Source organism: Rhizomucor pusillus, assembly GCF_041956525.1.
Source record: "Rhizomucor pusillus strain CBS 183.67 unplaced genomic scaffold VTP01scaffold_24, whole genome shotgun sequence".
NCBI lineage: Eukaryota > Fungi > Mucoromycota > Mucoromycetes > Mucorales > Lichtheimiaceae > Rhizomucor > Rhizomucor pusillus.
This window is the reverse complement of record NW_027192166.1, coordinates 53,428-79,047: the sequence shown is the minus strand read 5'-3', so window position 1 is coordinate 79,047 and position 25,620 is coordinate 53,428. Positions and strand designations below refer to the sequence as shown.

The window sequence follows — 25,620 nt, the reverse complement described above, 5'->3', positions numbered from 1 at the left end:
ACAAGAATAAATAATAGGAGTAAAGTCACCAGTTATGTTATATTTCGAATACTCCCATTCCAGCAATATTGCTTTGGAACAAGGAAAGGACAACTGCAGCTTGCCCTGGAACCACGCGCGCTTTGCGTTAGGTTTGTACAACCAATGTTGAGTCGCCGCCTGTTTCAAGTTGCTCGTTTGACCTTTTTTCTTCCTCAACTGCTTTCTTTCCGTAACAAAAGAGGTACGCTGCAGTGTCACGGCTACGAATAAAAGAGACGTCAGTGCCTGACGTGAGGGGAGAAAAGGTCTCACACGCGTTTGCACGAAAACATTAAGGCGTTATGGCGGCTACGCTTCAGGCAGTTGAAGTATACACGCCGGGAACCAAGGCATGGTTCGCCGACAAGGAGGAAGCTTGGGTATCAGCGACCTGTGTATCCAACACAGTGCAAGACGGCAAAGTGCGACTGGTCTTTCAAGGCGATGCAGACGGCAAGGTATCTTTTACGCGTCCATTGCAGATATACGGTCTTGCTGATCGTCTTGATACTTGCTAGGAATATGTGTTCGAAGACTCAGTGGCAGCGATAGAAAAGAATGGTGGAGATTCTCTCCCACCTCTACGAAATCCACCGAAAATGGAGTACACTGACGACCTAACAAACTTGAGTCACTTGAACGAGCCGTCAGGTTAGCAATATATGCATTCCCGAGAGCCTACTACACCTTTTGATATTAATGCAAGATACACAGTGCTCAATACCATCAGGACACGCTACGTGCAAAGACTGATATATACATATTCCGGCATTGTCCTCATTGCCGTCAACCCATTCGATCGAGTTGCGCTGTATGATCCCGATATCGTACAGCAATATTCCGGAAAGAGACGTGGAGAGCTGGAACCGCATCTTTTTGCGATAGCAGAGGATGCGTACAGATGCATGATACACGAGAAAATGAACCAGACGATCGTTGTCTCTGGTGAAAGGTATGTACATGATACAAGGTAGGAGGAAAGAGTTATCATTCAAGCTAATGCCACCGGAATTTTCAGCGGTGCTGGCAAAACAGTCAGCGCAAAATATATCATGCGATATTTCGCGACCGCCGATGATCAAGAGTCGCTGGGCAAGAAGAAAAAAGCGAACGGCGCAATGACGGAAGTCGAAGAGCAGATCTTGGGCAAGTTGTGAAAGTGTAAGAGTTACACAGAACCAGGCAATCTGATGCAACGCAAAAAAAATACAGCCACAAACCCTATCATGGAAGCATTTGGCAACGCCAAAACTACACGCAATGACAACAGTTCGCGTTTTGGGAAATACATAGAGATTCAGTTTGATAATGGAGCCAACATTGTTGGTGCCAAAATTAGGACGTATCTACTTGAACGATCTCGCTTGATATTCCAGCCAGCAACCGAACGCAACTATCATATATTTTATCAGGTTGGTGAAATTATATATTTGACATAATTGAAGTACTTTTTATCTCTTACAAAGTCGACATAGCTCTGTGCAGGAGCACCGCTTTCTGAAAAACGCGAATTCGAACTTGGCGACTATACAAATTTCCATTATTTGAATCAAAGTGGAACAGGCACGATTCCAAACGTCGACGATGTTGCAGAGTTTGAGGCAACACAGCGAGCACTTTCAACTGTAGGCTTATCTGTGCAGCTGCAATGGAAAATCTTCCGTCTCCTGGCGGCTCTGCTGCATATTGGTAACATCCAGGTTACTGGCAGGGCCGACGCTATGCTTGCTGAGGATGACGCCGCGTTGCTCGTGGCAACGAGGCTCATGGGCATCAATTCGTCCGAGTTCCGCAAGTGGATCATCCGAAAACAGATCGTAACTAGATCGGAAAAGATTGTGACCAACTTGACTCCAGCCCAAGCAGTAACTGTCAAGGATTCGGTTGCTAAATATGTTTACGCCAACTTGTTTGAATGGCTTGTCGGCGTAATCAACGACAGCCTAGCTTGCAAAGACTCACAGAACGTAACAACATTCATTGGTGTTTTGGATATCTACGGTTTTGAACACTTTAAGAAGAACTCTTTTGAGCAATTTTGTATCAACTATGCCAACGAAAAACTGCAGCAACAGGTACGCAGTTGTACTAAACTCGTTGATATGCTGAAAGCTAACGACTGCTCTGCTTACAGTTCAACCAGCATGTTTTCAAGTTGGAGCAGGAGGAATATGTCCGTGAAAAGATAAATTGGAACTTTATCGAGTTCACAGACAACCAAAAATGCATTGAGCTCATTGAAAGCAAGCTCGGTGTTCTATCTCTGCTGGATGAGGCAAGTAGATCTCCGGAAAACTACACCAATTTGAAGTTACGTCTTGTGCTGATCCGCTTTGCAATAGGAATCGCGACTTCCAGCAGGAACAGACCAAGGTTTTTGCCAGAAACTGTATCAAAACTTTTCCAACGCGACCTTCAAGAATTTCTTCAAAAAGCCTCGATTTGGCGACAGTGCTTTTATCATTGCACACTACGCTCACGACGTACAATACGAGTCGGAAGGATTCTTGGATAAGAACAAGGATACAGTGCCAGATGAGCACCTTGCTTTGCTGCAGACCTCGGAATTCGACTTCTTGAAAGATGTACTCAACCGTGCATCCGCAAACAACCCTACATCGCCAACGGTTTGTAACTACAACGCTATAAGTTTGTTAAAACGTGAGAATTAAAAACTTTTTATAGGCAGACAATAAGCGGATAAGTACCTCGTTTAGAAAACCTACTCTGGGTTCTATTTTCAAGGTAATACTACTCACCATCTTACATTTGGTCAGTTTTTAGTGACTTTAGATGCATCCTAGCTATCTCTTATCAATCTTATGGAGACCGTTGGAAGCACCAATGTCCACTACATTCGTTGTATCAAGCCGAACGAGGCAAAGACGGCCTGGGTTTTTGAACCACTTATGGTATTATCTCAACTACGAGCTTGCGGTGTTTTGGAGACAATTCGCATCAGCTGCGCTGGTTACCCTTCGCGATGGACGTTTGAAGAGTTTGCGGATCGGTACTATGCTCTCGTATCATCCAAGCACTGGGATAACAAGGACGCATCCGATATCCCCGCTCTCTGTAATTTGATCCTGGATACATGTATCAAAGATAAGGACAAGTATCAAGTCGGAACGACCAAGATATTCTTCCGGGCTGGCCAGGTTTGTTTAATTGTTGCTTTTACAACCATTATCGCAGGGAAACTGACATCAACGTTTGTTCCAGCTGGCATATATGGAGAAACTGCGCGCAGATAGATTCAATTACTGCGCTACGCTCATACAAAAGAATATTAGACGATACATCTGCCGAACGAGATATCTGCGCATTCGTAGCTTGGCACTCCAACTACAGTGTATTGCACGCAAAAAGGCTGCCCAGAGCTGTCTTCAGCATTTTCGACAAGAACGAGCTGCTCTCAAGATTCAAACAGCTTGGCGCCGGTACTCCGCACGCAAGGCATATCTTGCGCAACTCGGTTTTGTTCTGTCCTTACAAACAGGTACATGATCTATTTTCTAATCAACCGCATGTTGTAGACAACTAATTTTCCCATTAGCTATCCGAAAGCATATTGGACAACGTACCTTGGTTGTCTTGCGCGAAAATCACGCTGCATTGCAGATACAGCGGCTGGTGCGCGGCTGGTAAGAGCCTGTTTATCAAGATGCCTTTTTATCCAAAACTGACTTTATGCTGTGTAGGTTTGCAAGAAAACAGATGCAGGCCAAAGCTGCATTCATTATTCAACTGCAGTCTTGCATCCGCCGTCGCATTGCCCGCAAGGGCTTTATTGAACTACGAAATGAAGCACGTTCTGCTCATCACTTTAAGGAGATATCTTACCAGCTGGAAAACAAAATCGTGGAGCTCACACAGACGATCACTGGTCTCAAAGAAGATTGTAAAGCCGCAAACGATCGCTCTACGCAGCTAGAAGCCCAAATTCGTACCTGGATGGAGAAACACGAAAAACTAGAAAAGAAAAACAAGACGTTGGAGTCGAAGCTCCAGGAACCCACCGTCCCGCAAGACCAATGGGATGAACTCAAGCAGCAAAAGGAAAAGGTCGAAGCTGAACATCGTATTTCCTTGGACAAGATCAAAACTTTGGAACGAGATGTATCGCAGCTGAATCAAGAGTTGACCAGCCAGAAGAATGAAAACAGTAGACTTCAAAAAGCTTTGGAGGAGGCCACCGAAAAGGCCAAGAGTGCACCAGATGAAAACGAGCTTGTAGAGCTGAGAAGTCAAGTGTCGGCTCTAAAAGCACAACTCGCTCAACTTATTAACCAACCACGACGGCAACAATCGGGCGCCAGTGCTCCCACCTTGGCACCCAGTAGGAGCAATGGAACTGCGCGACGTCTCTCTCCTTCGCCTATCAAACGCACAGAGTCGCCTGTTGATAAGGACGCAGAAGAGACTGAAGCACCAAAGCCTCGGCCACCCAGTCGATTGCAGAGTGGTCCGTCAGCCACCAAGATTGCACGCCGCTACAGCACCCTTGATACTGTATCCAAAGGGCCAAAGTCTCCGACGGATGCAACCAGACCTGATCTGCCCGCAAAGATGCCGCGACCAACGTCCATTCATCAGTTTAGCAATCTGCGTGGACCAAGAAGCAACAGCTTTTCTGAGGACATAGGAGATCATCCAGAGGAAGAGGTTAGTGTTGATGATACGTACATTGGTGAATACAAGCTTAACGATTTTTATCTACATAGGTGGCCAGGATTCTGCATGAGGAGGAAGGTCTTCAGGAAGAAATCATGGAAGGTCTTATCACAAGACTTCGAATGCCGTTGCCTAGTCTGCAGAATCCACCATCACAAAAAGAAGTCTTCTTCCCGGCGCATACTATCGGCTTGTGCGTCACTGAGATGTGGCAGCATGGCCGTATGCAGGAATCTGAACGGTTGCTGTTTAACGTTATGGATACTATACAGAAACAATGTCTTGTAAGTACCTGCAGGATCATCTAGGCAACACATCGTTTACTAACGAGACCTTTCTTTATTTGAAAATAAATATACGTAGAGCTTGACGGGCGACCAAGCAATGACTCCCTGTGCTTTCTGGTTGACCAACACGCATGAATTGTTCTCGCTTATAACAAAAGCAGAACACGACCACGAGCGCGATGTGCGATCCAGCTCTACTAAACGCAAAGGACACGCTCACGATTTTGGAAAGCTGCTTGAAACTTTGAAATACGAATTGCAAGCACTTGAAGATACCATATTCCATGCCTGGATGAAAGAACTCAAAAGACGTGCCAACAAGATGGTGATACCTGCAATTATAGAAGGCCAGTCTCTTCCTGGTTTCGTTTCTCGAGATACGGGTCGTTTCTTCAGCAAGAGCGCAGCAGCTGGAGCGCAGCAATCTTTTACCATGGATGATTTGCTTAATTTCTTGAACAGAATTTGGAGAACCATGAAGTGCTACTACATGGAACGCGCTGTTGCCAACCAAGTTATGACGGAATTGCTCAAGCTTATTGGCGTCACTTCTTTCAACGACCTGCTTATGCGCAAGAACTTCTCATCGTGGAAGCGAGGCAAGTAGTAGTATACAAAGCAATTAGTAGGATCTTGTACTTACTAATACAAACGTTATCCAGCGATGCAAATCCAGTACAACTGCACACGTCTTGAAGAATGGTGCAAGAGCCACGAGATGCCAGAAGGTACTCTGCAACTGGAGCATTTGCTACAGGCTGCAAAGCTATTGCAAAGCAAAAAGGTATCTATTGGATACACGTTGAAAACTGGATATAGAATAGAACTTTTAACAAGCATGTATGTTAGGCCACAATCGAAGATGTGGATCATCTATTCGATATGTGCTGGATTCTTTCTCCAACACAAATCCAGAAATTGATAACGCAATATCAGGCAGCTGATTACGAAGTAGGTGTAAATGCAACGTTTGTGTCCTCCTAGTACATACTTACATATGCCCTGTAGAATCCTATGCGACCAGAAATTGTGAAAGCTGTGGCGGATCGCGTTGCAAACGCAGACAAGAGCGACGTTTTACTGCTTGACTCGGTTTCTCTAGATGATACCACAAATCCTTACGAGATTCCAGCGCCTCGCAAGACGGAACTAACTATCTACCTTCCAGCCTGGGTATGTTCATACACCTGCGTTGCTGTGTTACCGTTTCTAACGGTTGCTTATTTGTAGCTTAAATTGACAAGACTTCGAAGGCTAGCTCTGCTTGCTCAGTATCGCAACGAGGCGGCTGTCCATGCTACGGCCGTCGGTTCATCCTAAACATTTAGTATTATTATCTAGTTATTTTATATCCTTTTTGTAAAAAAGAATACGAAAATACCCCTCTTTCCCGTTAAGAAGTTGCAATGTGTGATGGTACGAAAACCAGATGACGTATTCCTTATGCTCCGCGCCTCACGATCTCCCATTTTGGTCCCTCTTCCCCTTTCCCTTGGACGCAGCAAGCCTCTCCACTGGATAAGGATCAGAAAGCTTGAATTATACCTCTCTACTTCTTCTTTTCACTCTACGTCACGATTTGTACTCGTCCGGTTCAATCTGTACACCCGTAAACTTAAATGAGCAACATTGCGCAATTACCGCCCGCAAACGACTTCAACGCGACATGGGACTTTCTCGCAGCCGGTCTCGATCAGATTATGAACAGACTTGAGGAAGGTCTTGATCGTACGCGCTACTCTATCCTCTACAGGTAACTTGTCACCTAGCACTGGGTCTTCTTCTATCAGATAATATACTCAACTGCCTATCAATATCCAGTGCCGTGCACAACTACTGCGCTCGTGGGAGCCCACCACAAACGTCAGCAGCTGGAGGCTACACCGGTGGATCAGGAGCGTTAGCTGCTCGCGGTAACGTTTATTTATCCATTCCATGTCTGCAGAGTAAATATTTACCAATTGGTTTCGCTTTTTTTCTTTCTAGCTGCTACACATTTGATCGGTGCTGAACTGTATTCGAGTTTAAGCAACTGGTTAGAAAGACATTTGACAAAGATCAGAACGGTAAAACCATTTCAAAGAAGATTGCTGTTCCCACGTTCGAGAAATTTATGTATTTTTTGAGACAGGAATCCGAACAGTACATGGATGAAGCATTATTACAGTACTATACCAAACAATGGATTCGTTATACCACTGCCGCTCGAGTAGTCAATAACATTTTCATGTATCTCAATCGGTACTGGGTCAAACGTGAAATTGACGAGGATAGAAAGAATGGTGTTTACGATGTCTTCACAGTATGTCTAACTGATGAAAAAACGATGTTCCGCTTATGCTAAATTCCCCTGCTTAGCTTACGCTGGTCTGTTGGAAGCGACACATGTTCCAATTTGTACATCACAATGTTATAGCGGCTGTACTAAAACTTATCGAGAGGGAGAGAAACGGCGAAACAATTGAAACAAGCCTCGTCAAGAACATTGTGGATTCTTTTGGTAGGTTCCAATGTATATACTAACGGGAATATATTGGAATTCCTTACATCCTGTATTTGTTTAGTATCTCTTGGTCTGGACACCACCGATTCCACCAAATCGAATCTCGATGTATATAGGGAGTTCTTCGAAACACCATTTATCCAAGCTACAGAAGTATACTATACTACAGAGTCGGAAAAGTTCATTAGCGAGAACAGTGTTCCGGATTACATGAAGAAGGTATTTTTGCTAACGTGTACTTTAAGCAAATATGGTGCATTTATCGATTGCTTTAGGCTGATATCCGCTTGGGTGAAGAAGAAAATAGAGTCCAACTTTACTTGCATGAATCAACGCATAAGCCTGTAAGACATCCTAATCTCTCGGTAGATTACTGAGCTAATCGTCCTTCACCATAGCTCATTTCAAAATGTGAAACAGTTCTAGTCAAAAACCACACAGAAGCTATCTGGGAAGGATTCCAGAGCTTAATCGACCTTGATAAACAAGATGGTATGTCTTAAAGAAAATTATTTATGATCTTTCATGTACACGGTTCTCAATGGATGACAGATCTGCATCGAATGTACACATTGCTGGCACGCATTCCCGAGGGTCTTGATCCCTTGCGTTTGCGCTTTGAAGCACACGTTAGAAAAGCCGGCCTGGGAGCTATTGAGAGAATTGCGGAGCAAGAGACAGTCGTACGTATTTAAAGAGTTTGCGTATCTATGTCGGTTCTAACTTTTTTACCTAGGATCCTAAAACGTACGTGGATGCATTGCTCGAGGTCCATCGTAAATACAATGACCTTGTCCAGTCCGCGTTTAGCGGCGAGCCCGGCTTCGTGGCTGCTTTGGATAAGGCTTGTGGCGAATTTGTTAACCGTAACAAAGTATGCAAGAACTCCACATCCAAGTCGCCTGAATTGCTCGCCCGTTTCTGCGATTCTTTGCTCAAGAAGAGTGCCAAGAACCCTGAGGAGAACGAATTGGAGGATATCCTCAACAGTATCGTAAGTTCAACGTTTACACGAAGTTATATGCGATTAGTTAACGCCCGCGAAATAGATGACTGTCTTCAAATACGTTGAAGATAAGGATGTTTTCCAGAAATTCTATTCAAGAATGCTTGCCAAACGTTTGGTGAATGGTACATCTGCATCCGATGATGCTGAGGGAAGCATGATTTCCAAATTGAAGGAAGCATGCGGCTTTGAATACACATCCAAGTTGCAGCGCATGTTGACGGATATGTCTCTCAGCAAGGAATTAAACGATAAGTTTAAAGATCGCATGTCCCAAAACTATGACAGCAGTGGTTCTAATGGTAACTGAAACAGAACGCTTTTGTGATTAACATCCAGCTAACCAAGTATAAATATAGTCGATTTTAATATTCTCGTATTGGGCGCTGGTCAATGGCCTTTGTCTGCGCCTTCCACTTCTTTCAATATTCCTGACGATGTAAGTTGAAAAATGCGTACAACGTAATGTTCTTGGCTTACATATCTAACGTCAATCATCTTTTGTGAAGGTGGTTAAAACTTATGATCGTTTCCAGAAGTTCTATCAAAATGAACACTCTGGGCGCAAACTCAACTGGCTTTTCCAGTTCTGCAAAGCTGAACTCAAGACCAATTATCTGAAAGCCAGCAAAGCTGGTTACACGTTCCAGGTATGAATAATGCCGGGAAAGTGCAAGTAACGTACAGAAACGCTGACATATGAATTTCATAAAGGTATCTGCATACCAGATGGGCGTCCTATTGCAGTACAACAGCGCAACCAGCTACACATATGAAGATTTGCAGCGGAGCACTGCTTTATCACCAGAAGCATTGAACCCTGCGTTGGGTATTCTCGTTAAGGCAAAAGTTTTGTTGCTCGGAGAGGGTGAGAAAGTAGGCGACAACGGATCGCGCTATGATCTCAACATGGACTTTAAGAGGTATCAATCGTCTGCAAAGATAAAGCTGTATTAATACGTACATACTGACATTGCGCTGCAGCAAAAAAGTCCGCATCAATCTTAATTTGCAAATGAAGACGGAGCAAAAGGTGGAGACCGATGAAACGCACAAGACAATCGAAGAGGATCGAAAGTATTTGATGCAGGCTGCTATTGTACGAATCATGAAAACGCGTAAAGTGATGAAACACGTGGCGTTGATCGAAGAGGTTATCACACAGCTACAGTCAAGGTTCAAACCACGAGTGCCTGATATTAAGAAATGTATCGACATTCTTCTGGTATGTTTGGAATCTTGCATATACGCAAAAGTGCTGCTAATCATATCTTTCCAATAGGAAAAAGAATTTATCGAAAGAGTAGAAGGCCAGAAGGATATGTACAGCTACGTTGCATAATACAATAAAATTTCTCGGTTTGAACTGGCCTAGAAAGCTTGTTTTGCTTTGTTGAACCAGATTTCTTCTCATTAAATGGAGCTACGAATGCAATGGATTCGAGAAAGATCACCCTATGTCAGCCAGATATCCCATTCTAGTTCACTGCAGTGTTGATGTTACTGTCGGCGGGTTGAATATGGAATGAACAGGGACGAGTCAAATCACCAAAATATCGGATTAATTGACAAAGTCCATCTTGAGTAGCAGGAACAAGAAGACGAATGTGCACTCTTTATTAGAATGAGGTGATGGAGCTTTCCATTGGTATGCTGAATTGAATGTTTGCCCCTGGGTGCACAAACAATGATGATTATTTGTGCAACTTGCCCGTCTGTGCGACGGACTCTATGATTTCGGGCCGGCCCAGCAACAAGGTCAAAGCGACAAGGTTTTTTTCCCTTTGAAGGTTCATTTTCCTCTCTTCTCTCCTCTACTTACTTTCTTTTTCCTTTCTTGTTCGATTTTGCCTTGGAAAATCGATTTTTTCGATTTCTGATGCCAAAATCTTTTTACACTTGCCTATTCATTTACAACTAGTTCTGTTTAAGCAATTGGTGTCATGCCATGAGCGGCAGCATCCTATCCCCATCCCTTGATTTTCGACCTTTTTTCCTGTCATTGCTTACTTTAGTGGCATGGCTATCCTTGACCAGCGCCGCAATTGCACCGACTCCTCAGCTCAACAACACTGACCAGATAGAGCGATACATTGTCGTATTTAAACCTAACCTTTCAGAAACAGCCATTAGCGACCACATTCGACAAGTCCAACAGCATCATGGTTTGCCGCAATTAAACTCGACGACGGCTAACCTCAGTGCAACCATTAATCTCAAAAATAACGTGCAACCCAAACTCCAATACTCGACAATCGGCAAATTCCAGTGGTACTCGGGCGAATTCTATGCGCGATCGTTCGAGCACTTGCTTGCGACGAACATCCAAAGCAAAAGCAATCCTGTCCATTACTGGGAGAAGGATATTCCGGTTTCCCTTCAGGAACTTGTGCAGACAGATCCTCCTAGTTGGGTTAGTAGCAAGTGCTGGAGCGTCGCAGCAAAAAGAGTATGGCCAGGTACTTACCAGCATATATATGTAGGGATTGGACCGGATTGATCAGCGTACAGGATTGAACGGCGAATTTCGGTTCCCTACGCGCCAAGGCGCCGGTGTAACAGTGTACATCCTTGATACCGGTATTTACGGCAATCACACAGACATACAGGATCGCGTTACATATGGTCCTTCGGTCATTGAAAGCGACTCTGATCCCGAGTCCGACCCTAACGGACATGGCACGTTCGTCGCCGGTGTGTGCTGTGGAACAGAGTACGGCGTTGCCAAAAAGGCCAACATCGTATCTGTCAAGACCCTGGATGCCGACGGTAACGGTATGCTCTCGGACTTGCTCAAAGGACTCGATTGGGTTGTCCAGCAGCATGTCAATGGTACAAAGACGATTGTAAAGTAAGAGTTATATAGTCGTAAGAGAAATACAGAGGGATGATGCAATTCGCTAACAACTTCTCGATAGTTTATCGCTGGGTGCCATGTACAGCCAGGCAGCCAACGATGCCATTGAAGAGGCTGTTGCACTCGGAATCCATGTAGTTATCGCTGCTGGCAATTACGGCGAAGATGCATGCAAATATTCCCCAGGCTCGGCACCTGGAGCAATTACTGTCGGCGCTATTGACCAAGATGATTCCATTGCTTATTACTCCAACTTTGGCAAATGCGTTGATCTGTAAGTTTCTGGAGGAAACAAGAAAGCCTTTATCCATTTTCAAATTGATGTACTTTCGTAGCTTTGCGCCCGGCACAGATATTGTATCCATATACAACGACGACGATCGAGCGACGCACACGCTGACAGGCACTTCAATGGCTGCACCGCATGTGACGGGAGCCATTGCACTGTTGCTATCCAGCGGTGATTACACACCGGTGCAGATGCAGGAAATTCTCAAGAACACATCCAGTTTATTGACCGAGGATTTCAAGATCGATAGTCAAAACAATGCAAACAAGATGGTGCTGGATAACGCCATCAACGTCGGTCTCCCTACTAACGCAAATGCTACAGATGATGATGATTTGCTGCGAGCCAATCTATTGTTTGCCGATCCAATCGACAATAGGACTTTTGAGGTGTTTGGGGAGCTGTACTCTGCAGCCCATGCGTTGCAGCCGACGATCACTCTGACGCTGATGTTTGTTATCGCGTCGCTGATGTCTCAGTTACCTGTAAATCCCATGCACTAGGTCGGGCAATGTTTCAGTTTATCGAAAAAATATATAAATTGTTGAAATAAATTACCCTTGTTACATAATTGTTGTTTCTTAGCTGTTGGTTGTTATGTATTCCAAGACTCTGGTTGCTATTTTCGGCGTTGCTTTCTTTGCAACTCTCGCCAATGCCCAGGCAACAGGCAGTAAGTAAATTTAAAGCAGCCGTAGATAGGATTTGTGTAATAATACCAGCATAAACTTTAGCTCAAGACGGTGCCGGCACTATCGGTGGTACTCCCACAGGTCAAGAAAGTGATCTAGTGCCCTCTGCTACTGGCACTGGATCCGCCGCTGCTGGTGGCGCTTCTGACTCTTCCGCCTTGGGTGGTGCAAGCAGCAGCGTTAGCGGCGCCAGCGCTTCCTCTTCGCTCGGCTCGTCGCCCGCCTTGTCTTCAACCGCGGCTGCCAGCGGTGCAGCCTCAAGCTCTCCCGCTTCCTTGTCTTCTGCCTCTGCTTCCACTAGCGGCCAGGGTATCATGAGCTCCCTGCGCTCTCGAGTTTCATCCATGGTCGGTACTGGCACCAGCACCGAAGCTGCCAGCGCTGGTGCTTCTCTCACCGGCGACTTGCCCAACTCGGTCTTCTTGCAAGCTTCGGCCCTCGGTGCTCTGTTCGTCACCAGCTTTGTTGTCTTGCTTGCCTAATTGGTGTGCAATTTTAGACTTATTCACTGTAAATAAACTCTTAGTACTGTAAGCTAATTCTCGAACAAACAAAGTTACGTATATATTTATATACAATATTGTATGTATGAAAATGGATATAAGACTATGCGTGCGGTGAGGGGTTTCCAGGTTTTTACGTGTTAAATAATATATATGGGGAGGTTGAAAAAAAATCATACTACTACTACTACTGCTTGCCTAAGAAAATATGAAAAATGTTGTATACTAGCTAATAAAAGGAATATTGCTGGAATGGAATATTCTAAACAAGTTTGAATGTAAAACGGGTATGAATATTGCTCTTTTTTTCCTTCTTTGTTATTTTGTAGAAAAGCGTCGAGCCCGGACTCTTGGCGGCAACGACGATCTGTCGAAAGGCGGAGGCTTCCTGCTCAGTTTTCGCTGCCGGGGCATGCGAGTGGACGTTGACCGACTTGACGACAACAGGTGCGTCTGGAAAAAGGGAGTCTGGATTGCGCTTCTCGGTGTAGTCAACGTTGCAGAGTGATGATAATCCGCTGACGTTCGTCGTCGACGCCTTGGGTCAAACGAAGTTGACGAGGGTGTGGGCGGTGGTGCAGGGAAAGCATTGTCCAATTGCTGCGCAAGTTCAGTGCCGCCATTCCAGTCCAACTGTATGGGACTAGCAGTTAGCAAGCTAGTACTGTCTTCGCTTTGGATCGATTGGAGCATCCTGTGCGCGCGTAGCGATACAGAATCGATGTGTGGCGTATTGTTGCTGCAAATACTTGCAGACCGCTGTCTATGCAACCGCTGCTCGTTGCGTCTGCGACTCGCCTTGCTGGCACCCGTGGTTACCATGCGCAGTTTCTTCATAAGACCATCCATGATAGCATTCTCGCTACTGTTGTTACCTAAATCTCGAGTCATTAAGTTGATTGCTCTAATATGAAAGCAATGGGGTAACTTACAGCTACTGAGGTCAACACCCTTGCCGCGCACAGACGACCCGCTACGGGCACGCGTCCTGCGTTCTTGTTCGCGCTTCTTTTGCTTTTCGAGTCGTTCGACTCTTTGGCGCGCCAATTTGACATCTGCTGTGCAGCGCTGTATTATTTCCAGTTTGTGAGAATTCAAATACCAATGGCCAAAAGATTCTTCTTGTAGTTACCTCCCAGCTAGAAGTGAATTTTTTAAAGATGCCAAAGAACTCGTCGGGATGCATCTTTGTCGGATCTTCACCGTAGTATCTGACAACCTTGTCGTACCATTCGCCCATCTTGTTTCGCAGCAGATACAGCCGTTTAAATTCAGTCGAAGCTTGCGTGTGGAAATCGCGCATGACAGGCAAAAAGCGGTCGTCCTCGCTATGCGTGTTTTCATCGTAGTGCTCTTTGAGCTCCTGGTCAATGTTAGCTAACCCGGTCTCGAGCTCTCTGAACTCGTTATTCATCTCCGTTCGATGCACTAAATAGTTGTAAATTTAGCTAGATGTATCATCGATGCAACCGCTGGTTGAGTCATACCTTTGCACGCTTCACCGCATTCTTCCAACTCTTCGAGAAAATGCAGCATGTCTGGAAAGTATTTTTCTGCAGTGTCCACCAGAAAATGCAGAAAAGTTGTCGGGTTATTTGTGCCTTTAGTATCCACGAGCTGTGACAAACATCAGTCAGTTTAGATCACTCACACAATGAAATGTCTTGTACTTGCCTTGTTTATGCTCGCTATGCGAATACCAAAAGCGCCACCGCGATAAGTGTTTCCATTTAAAAAGTTGCCCAGCAACAGAATCAAATGCAAGAGTTGTCCGAAATGTTTAGCGTTTTTCAGGGAAAGCGATGCATCAAAGATGGATGTCATTTGCTTGTGTAATTGATGATAGCGCTCATAGAAAACCGTGCGGAAATGCATGCACTGGAGCCGCTCTTTGAAGCGCTTAATATTCATCACTTGCAAGCAGAACTTGTCCGGGAGCGACAGGTCCTGGTATTCTCTATCGGATGGGGTCAGCGTCGCGTACGGCGCCAACTTGCCCGTTTCCTCGGGTGTAGGCGCAAATTTGACAAGGTTATTGAGCACTTGCTCGTCATCAAAATAGGGGTCCATGCCCAGAAGCCGTGGAACAATCTCTTCAAAAGGTATCTTGCGCATAATGCTTGTCAAGAATATATCTATTCACAACCGGTTAGATCTGTAAATACAGTGTGGCAGCCTCAACAACAACAACAAAAAAGATAAACGTCGTACTCAGATTATACGCCTTTCGTGACTCCAAAGCATGCACTTGAGTCTTGCTTTGCTTCACCTTGAGCTCCATCGCCGGACGTTGCTCAAACATCTTTTCAATGTCGTCAAAGATGCCTGCTCGTGCTAGCTGATACTCAATGGATTGCTCAAACGGCGCGGAGCCATCCTGATGCGCTTCCATTGTTTTCTCTAGCTGGCTCCAGATAGTTTGCTTGATATTCGTCGAGTTCATCTTCTCCCATTCTACGAATTTGAGTTTCCGTTTGGATTGGAAAGCACTTGATTTCCTTCCGATATTGCCTAGCATCAGAGGCGGCGGAGGTGGGGACCTATGCCCTTCAGGAAATGAGCCGCTGGTGGACGGTCCAGGTGGAGGAGGAGGCGGTGGAGCTGGCACCTCTCCTTCCGGCTCGATAAGGACAGGTGCTGGTGGAGGCGGTGGTGGTGGAGGTGGCGGGGCAGCAGGAGGCACCTCATTCTGTGTATCTGGCTCTTCCTGAGCACCGCCAGCTTCCTTCTCGGCAGTATCTTGGATTTGCTCAGATGCACTGTTTTCTTCCAGATTATCGTTTTGCGGCGTTGATTCTTCGGTAACAGGTGCAGCAGTATCTAGAACGGGTGTATTGTCGCCGTCGACCTTTGTTAGATCTTCAGTGCTGCCAGTACTCCGCAAACTTTCTAGAGAAACTGAAAAGATACTGCTTGTTCTATTCGATTTCCGGCTTCGCAAGCTGATGGCATCGACGGGTGTGGCAGGAGCAGAGCTAAAACCATCGCTTTTTGACGAGCTGTCTGAAATATGATCGACGATCTTGCGCAAAAGCGTATCTTGCTGACTCGTGCGCTTCACAAACGCTGCCATCCGGGAGCCTAGTTTAGTCTTTGCAGGCTGCCTAGGCTCTTCGGTGCCCGCGTTTTCATCCCGCTGATCGTCTATCTGGCCGGCATCCTATACAAAGATCAGTAAGAATGGACCATGAGTGGCAGCTCAGTAAAAATGAACTTACTATTGAAGCTTTTCGGCGACCCACTTGTTGCTCCCACAGTCTGATCTCTGGATCCGTTTGGAACTTGCGACTGCTACGATGGACACGACGTTTCTCTGCGGGCGAACCATACTCTGTCAATTGTCGTACAGTATCGTACAGTCTTTTATTCTGTGCATCCATAACTTGCACAGTTTGCTGATACTCGAGCTCGAGATCGTTCAGTTGTTGCTTTAACATGTTGTTTGTCTGGTCGGCAACACGCAGAGTTCTTTCCAAGGATTCCACGCGTAATTGGAGTTGAGAGACCTGCTCGGATGCTTCCTGAGTGGTTAACAAAAGTAATCTCTACAAAAGGATATTTACGTTGTTGCGTACCATTCTCTTGACCGGATGCTTCGTTGTTCCCGCCTTCGACCCGCAAGAAATTTGAGCGCGGTGCTGCATCTTCCAAAGCCTGTTTCAATTCGTTCTCCTCTGCGAATTTCGCTATCAGGGCGTCAACGGTCAACGTCCCAGTATAGTAATCCTCTGCATGTCTATCGTTGTATCGAAGCACTATTTCACTGACTATGGATTCCAACAGCCGATAACATTCCACTCCTGCCTGAGTATCGCCCTGGATCAACATGATGTGCTGCAAAATAGATCTCAAGCAATCGTATGCTTCGGTGCCAGTGATCATTCGCAGTATATTGCTCAGAATCTCCGGTGGATCCATTGTTTCGTTTAGCATCATGTCGCCGTAAATCAAAGCTGCATCGTTTTCTTCGACCTCTTGAAACTCGTCCATTTTCCGATGCAGCAAGTCGTTTTGAAGCGGAATCATCTTGTCGAATATCCTTGTTAAACCTGCTTGGTATAGTTGATTCCGCAAAGCAACGCGAGCATCTAGATCTTCCACCACTTCTGGGTCTACCATGGCATTGATCAAAAGCACGTTTGCTAGCTAAATTGTAGAACAGCACATTGAGTCTGGTTGTTTGTCGATGTAAAACCATCAAGAACGTACACCGTATTCAATCAAGTTCTCTTCAATGTTGCCCGAAATACCTATGTGTTTTAGGTAATCCTTGCTAGCGCCGACCAAGGACCCCATCTTTCCACGCGCATCCAGAATCTTTTCGAATGCATCGAGCCACGTATCGAAACGCCCTGTCGCGTTCTTGGCTTTCTTTAGGACTTCCATACCATGCAACACCATGGAATGCCCGTTGGGTATATCGCAGTAGCACAGGAAAGTTAAGGCGTCGCATGCGATGCGTCGAGTTGGTACATAGGGTGATAGCAAGGAACGAGTAATTCCATCGATGTATTGTGAGTCGCCCAAGACTTCTTGGATACCATACTTTTGCCGACCGGAGAAAAATAGTTACTTGAGACACGCACAGACCATTAACTAACCTTTGCACACTTACCACATTGTTGATCATGATTTTCAGGCACTTTATAAGCTCGAGTTCAATGAGGCAATCCTTTTGCTTTCTATCTGCCTTTTTGTGAAGCTTCTCGAGTTCGAGATGTATCAGCTGCATTCCGCCATCATCTATGAGCTGTTTGATACCACTAGAGTAGGAGATTAGATTGTAGCTTGCAAAAAGGTAAAGTATGGTTATTCATTTACCCAAGTGACATATTTTCTAGACGAGCAGTCAGATCGGCGGCCATTTTTAGTTTATCTGTCTTCCTGTCGGCTTTGAGAAATGGTTTTATGTATGATTTCGCTAGAGACTGTTGCTGTTGTGTGTTCTGGTCGCCGCGCTGCTTTTTCGAGCTGGGTTTGAGAGCATTGTTCATACTGCGCATAGATCGAGCTCGATTCAAGCGTTGTCTAGATCTCGTGTGCATCAAATGACCGAGCTGTCTGGTTAGCTCGCTTTCATTGTGCAGTATCCATTCCTTCTTTTCAATAGGTAGCTCCTTGACGTCACCGTCGGCAAGGCTGAGATCGAGTCGATTCTGTTGTTATGCAATCAGCGACAGCGAATATCGCAGCAGAATCCCAGCCAATCGATGGGCTTACCGCAACTTCCTCGAATAATTGATCAATTTCCTGATTCGCAGGAGGCGCGCTTGCATCAAACGGATGATATTCATTGAGTGCGCTGGAACTGAGGCTTGCAGCTGATGATGGATCGAGATCTTTGATGGGATAATTTTTCAGCGCGGGGAGCGGTAGTGCAAAGCGATCGATTGTATCTTTAGCTTACCGAGTGGCTCTTGCAGCTCCCATTGAGGAATGGCGGGCATGGAGTTGTACGATCGAGCAAGTACCGGCGCAGCTCTTCGAGCAAGGACGCTTCCACGTGGAGGTAGGTGGGTTGGGTCGCTTGCGGAAACCGATAGCTCTTGTACTTCTTCCTTGGTGTTGTTCGTCGTCGTCGTCGGCTTTGGCGGTCCTGAAACAACGGAGTTGCGTCTTGCAGAATCGTGTAAACGAGCTGTGCTCTTCAAACGGCGTCTGCCGCTGACGTTGGAGAACAGATCCATCGGCAACAGGGTGGACTCAAAACGCCATGCGCGCAGCACCAGAGAGAAACCAAAGGTACAACGTGGTCGCTAAGGGAGCTTAAGTGCAGCGGCGACCGAATGGACTCGTGACTTTTGATAAAGCACCCACCCAAACGTTTGCCCCTTCCAGGAAAGAACATGCTCTTTTGTGTTGGCCATGTTTTCATCAAGTTCACGGAACCATAGATGGTTTCTTAGGATTATGTCGCAGGTGAGTACCCGAGATTTAATAAACATACTGGAACTGAAAGCGGATAAGCTTCTCTACATTGCGACTAAAACCAAGTCGAGTGTATTCATTGTATGCAGTGTCACCTACAAACAGGATTATAAACCATGTTTGGACTGATCGATTTCGAACCATAACAGGACATTGAAGTCTTGCGCAGTTAAAACATATCCTACGTGCAGCTAGCCTCTTTCGAATATGGGACTCCTTGGCATTATGTATAGCAGCCAAAGTTCAGGCGATTACAGTATACAAGTATACAATTACAGCGTTCCTACATTCTATGCCATGCACGACTGTGTGTTGTCAAAACAAATAAACTAACACAAATAATCCACGATACTGTCTTGTGTCGCTTGATACTCAACTTGAAGCCTTGTGCATAGTGCAATGTGATAAACTTCGAAGTATAACTTTTCATATGTGGCCACATCACAGAAAGGCTATATACAATATTGATCAATACAAGAGAAGGATTGTAGTATCTAACACGTCTAACAAGTATCCATCATATGCAGTCACTTGCGGATTTGTAAGCTCATAATCAAATGCCCAGATGTATTTCTACTGCAGGATATGTCTCTTTTCAATCCGGACCAGCTGCAGACATACTGAGAAGCTTGCTGTGATAGCTTGATGCACAGAATCTCAAAGAAGACCTTTAAAAAATGTGTATGTATGTGTGCTGGCGGGCAGAGGAACTGGGCCTGCAACTTTTACATACATCTACGGCAATTACTTCTATTTCCAGGCAAATGGAAACACGAGACAAAACCGTGAAAACTCTCAAGCTTAGGCTACTCGATGCTTCGCTATCTCTAATCATCAAAACCTCGTATAATAACCTGTCGCGCTCAACTTCACCTTTGACGAGCGATCAAAACTGCTTCATACATATATAGAATTCCCACTCGATGAAAGTAGATATGTAGGAGGACTCAATATACTCGGCAATATTGTCAGACTTATCGATAGGCGCCGTTATTCATCACCAACTAATGGGCTTTGATCTGATCACAATGGTGGTCCAACAACACGTCCAAATTGTATGTAGCCCTCAGAAAGCAAGATATTTATAATTGTAGTCCCTTGTGCCTTATCCATAAAATATCGGCATGCACTTGGAAATAGAATAAAATCTGTACTTTTCCTAGAAACATAGAGGGTATTCCCAATCACTCGGTATGCTTGACAAGGATTGATTGCTATTTACGCAGGCAGAGTTTGATGGCCGCATGAAGTTTGACGGGCGCTATTTCGGTTGGGTTGGGCCCAACGCTGCGTCATGTGAAAATAGCAAAAAGAGGATTGAGTAAGCAACTTTCCAAATTGTTTAAATATGTAATACAGCTTTCAGTTTACCCCACACTCTTTGCTGCTACTGTAATGTCAACCGAAGTCAAGTACGAAAACGAAGTTGTTAAAGTCGACGTCTTTCCTGACGGTGTGGCCCACGTGCAACTGAATCGACCAAAGCGTCTCAACGCTTTTAACAATGCGTAAGTTGCCATGATCAGCTTGGTAGCTGGCAACTGACTGATCGCTCTACTTCTAGCCTGATTGACGGTGTTCTGCAAACATTCCGTAAAATAAGAACTGACAGAAACATCCGCGCTGTTGTCTTGTCCGCCGCTGGTCGTCTGTTCACGGCAGGACTTGACCGTAAGTGGACTTTCATCCTCGATGCATTGAAAATTGTGTAACTCCTCGCTCTACCACCAGTACAAGAAACCAGCCTTAAGGCTATGGATGGCGGTGACCCAGCAAGAATGACTTATAACAATCGTGATCATCTTCAGGTAACTTTGCAAGCGCTCTATACCGTAGAAACGTAATGTTAAAGATATGGTCCATCAGTGGTTCCAAAGCGCTTTCACAGCTATCGAAGAATGTGAAAAGCCTGTTATTGCAGCCATCCACAATGGATGCTTTGGTGCTGGTGTCGACATGATTACTGCCTGTGATATCCGTTATTGCACCAAGGATGCATACTTTAATGTCAAGGTAAGTCAAAATTTGGCTGCTATGTTGGTAATTGGAGCTTGCTAAAACATAGACAGGAAGTAGATATTGGCCTTGCTGCCGACGTTGGATCTCTACAGAGACTTCCAAAGGTGATCGGCAGTCAAAGCTTAGTACGCGAACTTTGCTACACTGGCCGTCAGTAAGTGGTATCACGGCAAAATATACGAGCGTCGCAGTATTAATTCTCTTCCCTTTAGCTTGCATGCAGATGAAGCACTCCAGTTTGGTCTTGTCAACAAGGTTTTCGACAACAAGGGACAATTGCTAGGTAAAAATGCTTAGTAAACGAATATATATACCATTCTCCTGTTTGACCATCGATTGCAGAGGGAGCATTTAAAACCGCTCGCGTCATTGCCAGCAAGTCACCTATTGCCATCCTCGGTACAAAGTAAGAAGGACCTTGCATTTTCCTTTTGTTTGTTCTTTTACTAACCTGTTTTTCGTTGCAAGGCATAACCTGAACTATTCTCGCGACCATTCCGTCGCAGAAGGTTTAGCTTACACCACCACTTGGAGCTCGGCTATGCTCAACACCGAGGTACAATTTGAACTTAAAACAAATATGAAGCTATTTTTGCTTACATATGCATTAGGATATCCCCAAATCCATCGAGGCTTTTGTCACGAAGAAGCCTGCAACTTACTCCAAACTGTAATTTATATCTGTCTGTTTTCTACATACACAGCACTGGATGGTAGACAATTTGTATCTGCTGGATGGAATAAAAACTCCTGCAAGGGATTCTCTCTATTTCCTATGCTCGTATTGTACGAGACTCTAGTTTGTCGTTTTTATTGTACCTAAAGTTGATATTCTCGTTACTCACACTGGATGATCAAAATCATGTCGTATTGAATAATTCCCTATCACTGACAAGCAAGAAATGCAATAACACTTGATATTAGAGTCTATGCAAAAAGGTCACAAGGATCGCTTCAAATGTCCTGCCGTTTTACTGTATTTTTAAAAACATTTGTCGTTTGGAGCATAGAATTGCACCACAAACAAGGCAAATTTAAACATGCGGAATAAAATTAATAAATATTCTTGTCGATCTAAGGAAGAAAACTTGCCATATTGGTTCAAATTTGCCATGTACTGGAGTACGATGAAGCAAAAGATTCCTTTTGCGTTGCATAAATGTGCAAATTCACATTGTGGATTAATACGGCAACAATTTTTGAAAATCCTGGAGTATCAGTGCGCGGAAGACAACAGTGGCTTAGTGGAAAGCATGAAATTCAAGGCAGTAAAAAGTGCGAGACCGAGGAGCTGTATTGCAACCCAATGACCGAATACAGAAAACTACATATTCCCAAGTATCCTGAAATTGGGGAGAAGGCTGGGGAAGAAACTCGGTTCTGGAAGAAGTTCCAGGTACTAGTGATTGATGCTGTGACGTGGAATTCGATCGTTGACATTTGCACCAGGCACCGATCTTGATCAAAGAATACGGCAGCGTTTCCGCAATACATTTTTCGCCAGCAGCGCCTCACGATTTCGCTATTGCATCTTCAGCTCGAGTTCAAGTGTACTCTTCAAAGACAAACTCGCCCAAGAAAACGATTTCACGATTTAAAGACATTGCACATTCGGTATCGTTCCGAAACGATGGTCAGCTTTTAGTCGCAGGCGACGCTACTGGTCTGGTTCAAGTATTTGACGTAAACTCCCGGGCAATTCTCCGGACATTCAGAGAACATACACTGTAAGCTCTCTCTCTCCTTAATAGACTCTGTAGCCGATAGAGCTGACGTTTATTGTCTAGGCCAGTTCATGTAACACAATTTGCCAGCGACAAAACACACATATTAACCGCCTCAGACGACCGCACGGTTCGATTATGGGATATACCGGCTGGAGGCAGTGTGAATGTTTTGGAAGGCCACGAAGATTATGTCCGAGCGGGTGTAGTTAGCAACGACAACCCGAATCTGTTGCTGACAGGTTCCTACGATCAGACAGTGAGACTTTGGGATGCACGTCAAAACCACTGCGTCATGACAATGCACCACGACGCACCTGTAGAATCAGTCTTGATGTATCCTGGGGGAGGTGCAGTCATTTCCGCAGGTGGACCAATGATCAAAGTATGGGACTTGTTAAGTGGAGGACGCTGCATGCACGTTGCATCAAATCATCAAAAGACAGTTACCAGCATGTGCTTTGACGAATCTGCATCGCGCCTCGTTACCGGCTCACTCGATCATCATGTTAAAATATACAACGTACAAGATTACAAAGTAGTTTACAACATCAAATACACAGCACCCGTTATGAGCGTCGGATTATCACCGAATAATACCCATCTCGTGGCCGGCATGGCAAATGGACTGTTAGCTATTCGCCAACGACCATTGACCGCAGAGGAAAAGAGCGCTAAGAAACAAAAACAGATGATGAACAGCAGCAAATACAAGGCATTCTTGCGAGGACAGACGACCGTTGCAACAGACGAAGATTTTGTAGTCGAAGTGAAAAGGAGAAAGAAGCTGGCAGCGTACGACAAATACTTGAAAAAATACGAGCATCACAATGCACTGGATGCGGTGCTCCGGAATCCACAACCGCCTACAGTGATTGCCATGATTATCGAACTGCGCGTTCGACATGCACTGGTATCAGCATTGTCTGGTCGGGACGATGTAGGGCTCGAACCCATGGTACAATTTATTCTAAAATGGATCCATCATCCGCGGTACACAAACATACTCGTCGAGGTCACAGACCTGATTCTAGGTAGGATATTTCATGATGAAAGATGACAATATTCATGCTCATCTGCTTTGCTTCTATAGACATCTACTCGCCAGTGCTGGGCCAGTCTCCTCTCATTGACGATTTACTACGTAATCTAGCAAACAAAGTCGAGCAGGAAATTGCATTGCAAAAAGATATCATTCAAACCAAAGCTGCATTAGAAATGTTGTTTGCCAGCGCAGGTACCAATGCGTTGGCAAATGATTTGGAATAAAATCTGTCATCATTTGCATCACTTTCGAGCAGTGCGTGTATCGCTCAAACTTGTTGCCTTTACACTGTGTGAAAAACGATCAGTCATTCTGAAGCCTACCGAATGATTAGCCGACGTTTTATGCGAGAGGAGCAACAAATTGAACCTGGTTTCGTTAAGGCGAAATAGATGAGATGAGAGAGAATGAAGGCCCACTAGTTAGTAATGGATAATGCCTCTGTCCACAAATCTGATTTCTAAGTTTATTGAGTCCTATCTTCCATCGAATGGAGGCGTTTTGGTTCGAAAAAAAAAGTCGTGCATGATCCTCAAAGTATCCACATGCAACCTAACACAGTTAACCTTTTTAGTTTGTTCAGAAACTTAGAGCATATTTCAATCATTTGGTATGCTTGACACTGATGGGTTTTTGCACGGGTTAGAAGTCAGCTAGCTGTTTAGTAAAATTTGCCCTGACATGCGCGGTTTCGATTGGGAGGAAGAGGCTGGTAAGGTCGCGTTGTACATGTGAAAATAGTCTAAAGCAATTTATTCAAAAAGGTAACCGTGTAAGCAATTTTCCGGTGATCCTGCATTTAAATAGCAAACCATTTACCCCATATTTTCGGAGTCTTTGCTATTGCTGTACAATATCAACTGATATCAAGTACGAAAATGAAACTGTTAAAGTCGACGTCTTTCCTGACGGTGTTCTGCAAACATTCCGTAAAATAAGAACTGACAGAAACATCCGCGTTGTTGTCTTGTCCGGTGCAGGTCGACTCTTCACTGCAGGTCTTGATGGTAAGTCGAAACCATATCCTTAACGCATTGAACAAGGTTGTGTAAATCTACACTACCTGCCAGTAACCGAAAGCAACCTTAAAAAATTGGGTGACAGTGACCTAGCAAGAATGACTTAACAAGCGTGACCGTCTCCAGGTAACTTTGCAAGTGCTCTATACTGTAGATATGCAATGTTGAAACTATGGTCAACAGTGGTTCTAAAGCGCTTTCACAGCTATCGAAGAATGTGAAAAGCCTGTCATTGCAGCTATCCATGGTGGATGCGTCGGCGCTGGTGTCGATATGGTTACTGCCTGTGATATCCGCTATTGTAGCAAGGATGCATTCTTCCATATCAAGGCAAGCCAAATCTTGGAGTTATGCCCATAAATGGAAGTTGCTAAGTAGTAGACAGGAAGTGGATGTTGGTCTCGCTGCCGACGTTGGAACTCTGCAGAGACTTCCAAAAGCAGTCGGCAATCAAAGCTTGGTGCGCGAGCTTGCCTTCACTTCCCGCAAGTAAGTGATACCAACGCGTACGGGCGTCGCACCTTATTGATCACTTCTTCTTCAGCTTGTATGCAGATGAAGGTCTCCAACTTGGTCTCGTCAACAAGATCTTGGACAACAAAGAACAATTGCTAGATAAATATGCTTAGTAAACAAATATGTAAATACTATTCTCTTGTTTGACCATCCACTGCAGAGGAAGCCTTCAAGACTGCTCGTCTCATTGCTACAAAGTCGCCTGTTGCCGTCATTGGTACAAAGTACAGATCTTGACTTTTGCATTTCCGCGTTGTCCTTCTTACTAAAAGCGGTTCTGTTGGAAAGGCATAACTTGAACTACTCTCGCGACCACTCCGTCGCAGAAGGTCTATCCTACATTCTCACTTGGAACTCTGCTATGCTCAACACTGAGATATAATTCATGAAATTAAACCTGTGAATTCTGAAGCCATTTTAACTTACATATGTATTAGGATATCCCCAAATCCATCGAGGCTTTTGTCACCAAGAAGCCAGAAACTTCCTCCAAGTTGTAGCTGACATCTGTCAGTTTTCAATATGCTCAGTACTGAG

The 25,620-nt window shown here is 44.9% G+C and overlaps 8 protein-coding genes across 8 annotated transcripts; 7 read left to right on the top strand and 1 right to left on the bottom strand.

Moving 5' to 3' along the window:
* Positions 1-144: 144 nt before the first annotated feature.
* Positions 145-6,302, top strand: VTP01DRAFT_5656 (uncharacterized protein; the record flags this gene model as incomplete). Its single annotated transcript, XM_069384472.1, has 20 exons — positions 145-223; positions 319-479; positions 540-672; positions 736-973; positions 1,040-1,167; positions 1,234-1,433; positions 1,497-2,096; positions 2,156-2,296; positions 2,364-2,648; positions 2,707-2,766; positions 2,826-3,179; positions 3,244-3,520; positions 3,578-3,665; positions 3,723-4,686; positions 4,746-4,979; positions 5,059-5,581; positions 5,645-5,766; positions 5,832-5,933; positions 5,991-6,155; positions 6,213-6,302. The coding sequence occupies 20 exons, from the start codon at positions 145-147 to the stop codon at positions 6,300-6,302; spliced, it is 4,944 nt and encodes a 1,647-aa protein (XP_069235098.1).
* Positions 6,303-6,601: 299 nt separating this feature from the next.
* On the top strand, positions 6,602-9,833 carry VTP01DRAFT_5655 (uncharacterized protein; the record flags this gene model as incomplete). The annotated part of the gene is made up of 16 exons (XM_069384471.1): positions 6,602-6,735; positions 6,804-6,895; positions 6,969-7,048; positions 7,114-7,284; positions 7,341-7,482; positions 7,547-7,704; positions 7,761-7,829; positions 7,884-7,977; positions 8,038-8,168; positions 8,222-8,479; positions 8,535-8,793; positions 8,851-8,930; positions 9,001-9,141; positions 9,206-9,414; positions 9,476-9,716; positions 9,774-9,833. 16 exons carry the CDS (start codon positions 6,602-6,604, stop codon positions 9,831-9,833), a joined length of 2,319 nt encoding a protein of 772 aa, XP_069235097.1.
* Positions 9,834-10,439: 606 nt separating this feature from the next.
* VTP01DRAFT_5654 (uncharacterized protein) lies at positions 10,440-12,140 on the top strand (the record flags this gene model as incomplete). Its single annotated transcript, XM_069384470.1, has 4 exons — positions 10,440-10,904; positions 10,975-11,342; positions 11,410-11,622; positions 11,684-12,140. The coding sequence occupies 4 exons, from the start codon at positions 10,440-10,442 to the stop codon at positions 12,138-12,140; spliced, it is 1,503 nt and encodes a 500-aa protein (XP_069235096.1).
* Positions 12,141-12,234: 94 nt separating this feature from the next.
* VTP01DRAFT_5653 (uncharacterized protein) lies at positions 12,235-12,811 on the top strand (the record flags this gene model as incomplete). The annotated part of the gene is made up of 2 exons (XM_069384469.1): positions 12,235-12,310; positions 12,372-12,811. 2 exons carry the CDS (start codon positions 12,235-12,237, stop codon positions 12,809-12,811), a joined length of 516 nt encoding a protein of 171 aa, XP_069235095.1.
* Positions 12,812-13,150: 339 nt separating this feature from the next.
* On the bottom strand, positions 13,151-18,519 carry VTP01DRAFT_5652 (uncharacterized protein; the record flags this gene model as incomplete). The annotated part of the gene is made up of 13 exons (XM_069384468.1): positions 13,151-13,707; positions 13,765-13,900; positions 13,965-14,260; positions 14,320-14,449; positions 14,507-14,967; positions 15,044-15,992; positions 16,051-16,349; positions 16,408-16,978; positions 17,042-17,377; positions 17,448-17,595; positions 17,654-17,988; positions 18,053-18,171; positions 18,240-18,519. The coding sequence occupies 13 exons, from the start codon at positions 18,517-18,519 to the stop codon at positions 13,151-13,153; spliced, it is 4,617 nt and encodes a 1,538-aa protein (XP_069235094.1).
* A 1,636-nt stretch (positions 18,520-20,155) lies between these two features.
* On the top strand, positions 20,156-21,453 carry VTP01DRAFT_5651 (uncharacterized protein; the record flags this gene model as incomplete). Its single annotated transcript, XM_069384467.1, has 9 exons — positions 20,156-20,268; positions 20,325-20,431; positions 20,492-20,568; positions 20,627-20,773; positions 20,830-20,933; positions 20,992-21,062; positions 21,122-21,185; positions 21,248-21,335; positions 21,391-21,453. 9 exons carry the CDS (start codon positions 20,156-20,158, stop codon positions 21,451-21,453), a joined length of 834 nt encoding a protein of 277 aa, XP_069235093.1.
* Positions 21,454-21,938: 485 nt separating this feature from the next.
* VTP01DRAFT_5650 (uncharacterized protein) lies at positions 21,939-23,772 on the top strand (the record flags this gene model as incomplete). The annotated part of the gene is made up of 4 exons (XM_069384466.1): positions 21,939-22,175; positions 22,229-22,506; positions 22,567-23,537; positions 23,597-23,772. 4 exons carry the CDS (start codon positions 21,939-21,941, stop codon positions 23,770-23,772), a joined length of 1,662 nt encoding a protein of 553 aa, XP_069235092.1.
* Positions 23,773-24,229: 457 nt separating this feature from the next.
* Positions 24,230-25,465, top strand: VTP01DRAFT_5649 (uncharacterized protein; the record flags this gene model as incomplete). The annotated part of the gene is made up of 7 exons (XM_069384464.1): positions 24,230-24,260; positions 24,313-24,555; positions 24,694-24,717; positions 24,773-24,914; positions 24,995-25,056; positions 25,244-25,307; positions 25,372-25,465. 7 exons carry the CDS (start codon positions 24,230-24,232, stop codon positions 25,463-25,465), a joined length of 660 nt encoding a protein of 219 aa, XP_069235091.1.
* Between the last annotated feature and the right edge of the window lie 155 nt (positions 25,466-25,620).